At 53.9% G+C, this 4,711-nt stretch overlaps 1 protein-coding gene across 1 annotated transcript; it reads left to right on the top strand.

The window, feature by feature from the left end:
• Positions 1-1,489: 1,489 nt before the first annotated feature.
• LOC132251311 (pre-rRNA-processing protein TSR1 homolog) lies at positions 1,490-2,596 on the top strand. Its single transcript, XM_059730360.1, has 3 exons — positions 1,490-1,683; positions 2,059-2,133; positions 2,262-2,596. The coding sequence occupies exons 1-3, from the start codon at positions 1,545-1,547 to the stop codon at positions 2,579-2,581; spliced, it is 534 nt and encodes a 177-aa protein (XP_059586343.1). The 5' UTR covers positions 1,490-1,544; the 3' UTR covers positions 2,582-2,596.
• The last annotated feature ends 2,115 nt before the right edge of the window (positions 2,597-4,711 follow it).

Below are 4,711 nucleotides of genomic sequence, written 5' to 3'. Positions count from 1 at the left end.
TCTACATATTTCTATATCTACCTCTCTGAATATCTCCCGCTCTGCATATCTCAAGGTCTAAATATCTCCAGCTATCAAGATCTCCAGTTCTGAATGGCTCCAGCTTTCTGTATCTACCTGTCTATATATCTCCAGCTCTGCACATCTCCAGCTTCATCGATCTACATCTCTCTATATCTACCTTCCTGAATATCTCCAGGTGTCAATATCTGGAGCTCTGAAGATCTCCAGCTCTGAAGAGATCCAGCTTCATATATAAAGACCTGTATATATATATATATATATATATATATATATATATATATATATATATGCAGCTCAGTATATTTTCAGCTCTGCATATCTCCAGCTTGAACTATCGACATCTCTATATATCTACGTCTCTGAATATGTCCAGCTCTGAATATCTCCTGTTCTAAATCCTTCCAGCTCTCAATATCTCCAACTCTCAATATCTTGAGCTCTGCATATCTCCAGATATCAATATCTCCAGCTTCATCTATCCGCATCTCTATATGTCTACCCCTGTGAATATCTCCATGTCTACCTATCTCCAGCTCTCCATATATCCAGCTCTGAACATCTCCAGCTGTGACTATCTCCAGTTTCATATAGCTGCATCTCTATATATCTCCAGCTCTGAATCTCTGTGTCTCTTAATATCTCCAGGTCTAAATATCTGAAGTTCTGTATAACTGCGGGTTCCTATATCTACATTCCTATATATCTACCTCTCTCAATATCTCGAGCTCTGAATCTCTCCAGCTGTCAGTATGTCCAGCTCTGAATATCTCCAGCTACATAAATCTATCTGTGTGTCTGTATAATCTGTATAAATATATATATAGTGTGTGTGTGTGTGTGTGTGTATAGTGTGTGTGTGTACATATATATAGAGAGAGAGAGTGTTTGTGTGTGTGTATGTATAGAGAGAGAGTGTGTCTTTATATAGATAGATAGATAGATATATTGTGTGTGTGTATATAGTGTGTGTGTGTGTGTATGTATTGTGTTTGTATATACATATATATTGTATATCTATATCCAGCTCGGTATATCTTCAGCTGTGTTTATCTACAGCTTCATATATCTACATCTCTATGTATCTACCTCTCTGCATATCTCCATCTTTGAAGAGCTCCAGCTTCATATATCTCCCTGTATATATGTGTCCAGGTCAGTTTATCTTCAGCTCTGTATAGCTCTATCTTCATATATCTACATCTGTATGTATCTACCTCTGTGAATATCTCCAGCTCTGAATATCTCCAGGTCTAAATATTTCCGTCTATCTATATTTCCAGCTCTGAATATCTCCAGCTATTAATATCTTCACCTCGGAATATCTCCAACTCCTGTATAGAGGAGTCCTGTATCCAGGATTCTGTATAGCTCCAGCTTTGAATAACTGCAGCGCTCAATATCTCCAGCTTTATATGTCTACCTGTCTATATATTTCCACCCCAGCTCTAAATATATGTAACTCTCTATATTTCCAGCTCCATGTATGTGCAGATTGTCTAACACCTCTGCCTGGGGCAGGGATGCACGACCTCCTGGCCACAGGCTCTTTGCTGGCGGTGGACCCAGACAGGCTCATCATCAAGAGGCTGGTGCTTAGCGGTCACCCCTTCAAAATTTTCAGCAAGACGGCAGTCGTGCGGTACGTGTTCTTTACCAGAGGTACGGTACTCACAGGTGGGGCAGGGCAGTCCGTGCGTCCGGGAGCCCTGCAGCTTCCACAGGGAAGTCCAGTTCATGATTGCAGACAGCTGGGCCTCTGAAACCCTGTGCTGCAGGGCTAGAGGTCGGGGTGGTCTGTCCCGCTCATGTTGGCACGTCCCAGGCAGTCCCGTAGTCTCCCCCCACTGCCTGCTGGCAGGCTTTTGCACTTCAAACATGCCCATCCCTGCTGCAGCCATGGTCAGTGTGCAGCGGGAAGCCTGGTGTGCACTCTGTACCCATAGCTGCTGTAGGGTGACAGCTCGAGCTAGCCAGACGGGCAGCATATACCCGCGGCCTGGCCTGTCTCGCATGCATCTTGTCTTCGATCTACAGAGGATGTGCTGTGGTTTAAGCCCGTTGAGCTGAGAACAAAATGGGGCCGCAGGGGACACATCGAGGAGCCACTAGGTAAGGGAAGCTTGGAGGTGGGTTGCTCTGCTTTCCTTCCATGGTGTGGGCTGGACCCGCTCACGCCCAGCAAACCCCTCCCTGACCTGGGAGAGCTGCCCACAGCCCTGCTTGCTCCCTTTGCCTAGGGACCCATGGCCACATGAAGTGCCACTTTGATGGACAGCTGAAGTCCCAGGACACGGTGCTGATGAACCTGTACAAACGCGTCTTTCCCAAGTGGACGTATGACCCGTATGTGCCAGAGCCGGTGGCGTGGGTGAGAAACGAGGAGCCTGCCCCCGTGCCGGAGGTGGACACGGAGCAGCTCTTCGGAACCCGCGTCCAGGATTCCCGAGGAGTCTCCTGGGTGCAGGCGTGTGTTAGCGTAGTGCCTTCCCACGCTGCTGCAGCCTCCGTTGTATCTATTTCAGTGGCAAATATACGGTGCAGCCTACAGAGGTCCTAGTGCTTGGCTTATTTTTGGGAGGTGGCTGTTGTGTTCTCAGGTGTGGCAGCTTCTGGACTTTGCAGGCTGTGCTTGCTCTCTCCTTGGGAAGTTTGAAACCCCACAGATTGCACCAGGACACCTGTGCGTCCTCCTGTTTTCTTGATACGTTAGGAAGGAGCCCCAGCTGGCTCTATCCTGCCGGAGCCCAGGCTCTCATTGTAGGGGAGCTGGCTGGTCTCCAAGCTCTGTGGGCATGGGCTGTGCACGGGCCTGGCTGCCAGAGCTCTCTGGCTCCGTCCCCGGCTTTGGCCTACTTTGGACGGACAGGGCAGAGCAGGGCTGCGGCATTACAGGTTGTGCACGCCCTGCAGGGAAGAGCTCCCCCTGCTTCCTCAAAAGCCAGGCCCTTTTGTGCTGAGTGGCCTCTGGTTTACGAGTAGCTGGAGCTTCCCTGGTACAAAGAGCAACAGCGCAGAGATGCCCGGGCCCTGTGTCCCCTCCCTGGGGTAGGTGGCTCCACAGGCCACTCGTTTCCTGCAGCTTCTTTGCCCCAAGCTCCGATGAGCCAGGCCAGGGAGCCCAGGTCCACATTCCCTCCACGCAGCACGATGCAGATGTCCCTCATCTCCGGTGCATCTGCTGGGATCCCGGGGAGAGCACAGCTGCCACCCCTACCCCGGCCGGCCGTGGGCTCAGTCAGCAGCTTCATCCCCTCCCGCACCAGCTGTGGCGCCTCCTGCAGGGCAGACAGACAAATGACTGATTACCCCGACAGCCGGTGCCCACTCCCCACTTTGAGTTAGGGGTTCAGTGTCGGGGTTGGCTCTCGCTCTCCTCTGAATTGCCCCGGGCAGGCGCAAACCACCTCTGCTAACGTGAGGCTGGGGGCACCAGGCAAGATCCTTCCACGCTGCTCGCAGGGCACCGAGATGGTCAGCATGTCATCTTCGAGCTCCCTGCTGGCGTGGGCTCCAATGCGGGTTTGGATGCCGCCTGCGACGGTGGTTGGGGGTTTGTTCCCTGCTCAGCTTTGACCGGCAGCAGACGTCTGCGTTGCGGTGCTCGGCAGCAAACGCTCGCACGTCTGGTCTCAAAGCCTGCGCTCTGGAGAAGCCAGGAGTGCCCGTCTACGCTTCAGCCCCCGTGTTTTCCAGTGGCGCCCCTCACTCGCGGCCCACAGCCCCCCCCGTCTCACCGGTGTCCCTCGCTCCCAACCCTCGGGACCTCATTTTTTCAGTGGTGCCCCTCAGTCCTGCCTCAGCCCGCACTGCTCCAGTCCTGCACTCCTCGCACAAACCCCCCACTTCTGTCGATGCCCCCCGTCCCGTCCCAACCCTCAGCTCCTTGTGCCCCGCGGCCTGCCTGCTCTCCCCCAAAAGAGCCCTCAGGCCTCTTTCAGCTCGGCTCCCCTCACAACGGCCCTGGCCCCGCAGCCCTCGGCTCCATCGCGGGCCGCGCGGCTCCGGGACAGGCGTGCCCCTCGCACGAGTCTCGGGGACGGCAGCCCCTCAGCGACGCGCGGCTGGAGGCTGGAGATGTTCCCTGCCCCCTTGCTGGCAGAGGGGAGACAAAAGCCCGGGGCCTGGCAACTTGCCCCATTTCTAACCAACAAAAATCCCCACAAAAAAGTCTGTCCTCAGTGGGAAGATGGTGTGACGCTTCGGGGACTGGGGCTGTGGCGAGGGTTTTGTGAGGACCGCTGTGGTGATTTGTTTGTGGTGATTTGTCAACTTTTGGGGGGACGTATGATATTTCTGTGAGAAACTGGATTATGGCTCCCCCCCTTGTGCAAGTCTGTGGAGATATGGCGACACTTCTGTGGAAAATGGTGTGGTGAGACACAAAGCGTGTGGTGAGGTGGCGACTTCTTTCCACGCGCAGCACCGCGCGCTGGTCGGGAGTGTTTTCGCGGCCGGGTGTGCGAGGCGGGGACTCAGTCATGTTGAGCGGATTTTTTTCTGTGGAAAGTGGAGCCGTTGTGGGCTCCTGAAGGAAGTGGGTGTGGAAATGTGTGAGGGTCGGGTGCTGGGTGTGGTGTGCCCGGCCCTGGCCGGAGCGGGGGGAGGTGGTGTGGAGGAGTGTGGCACTGCGGGGAGAGCGGGCGCTGGTAACATGGCGCCGCGGGGGGGGGGGGCTCAGGCTGCGTTT

This window comes from Alligator mississippiensis, chromosome 7 (assembly GCF_030867095.1).
Source record: "Alligator mississippiensis isolate rAllMis1 chromosome 7, rAllMis1, whole genome shotgun sequence".
In the NCBI taxonomy this organism is placed as follows: Eukaryota; Metazoa; Chordata; order Crocodylia; family Alligatoridae; genus Alligator; species Alligator mississippiensis.
Note: the sequence above shows the minus strand (reverse complement) of the source record. Positions and strands in the feature narration are given on the sequence as shown.

Bases quoted from the DNA above. Each gene is read 5' to 3' on its own strand.
- LOC132251311 (XM_059730360.1), top strand. From the start codon at position 1,545: ATGCACGACCTCCTGGCCACAGGCTCTTTGCTGGCGGTGGACCCAGAC. The intron at 1,684-2,058 runs GTACGGTACTCA...TTCGATCTACAG, and splicing joins GTACGTGTTCTTTACCAGAG to AGGATGTGCTGTGGTTTAAG. The intron at 2,134-2,261 runs GTAAGGGAAGCT...CCCTTTGCCTAG, and splicing joins ACACATCGAGGAGCCACTAG to GGACCCATGGCCACATGAAG.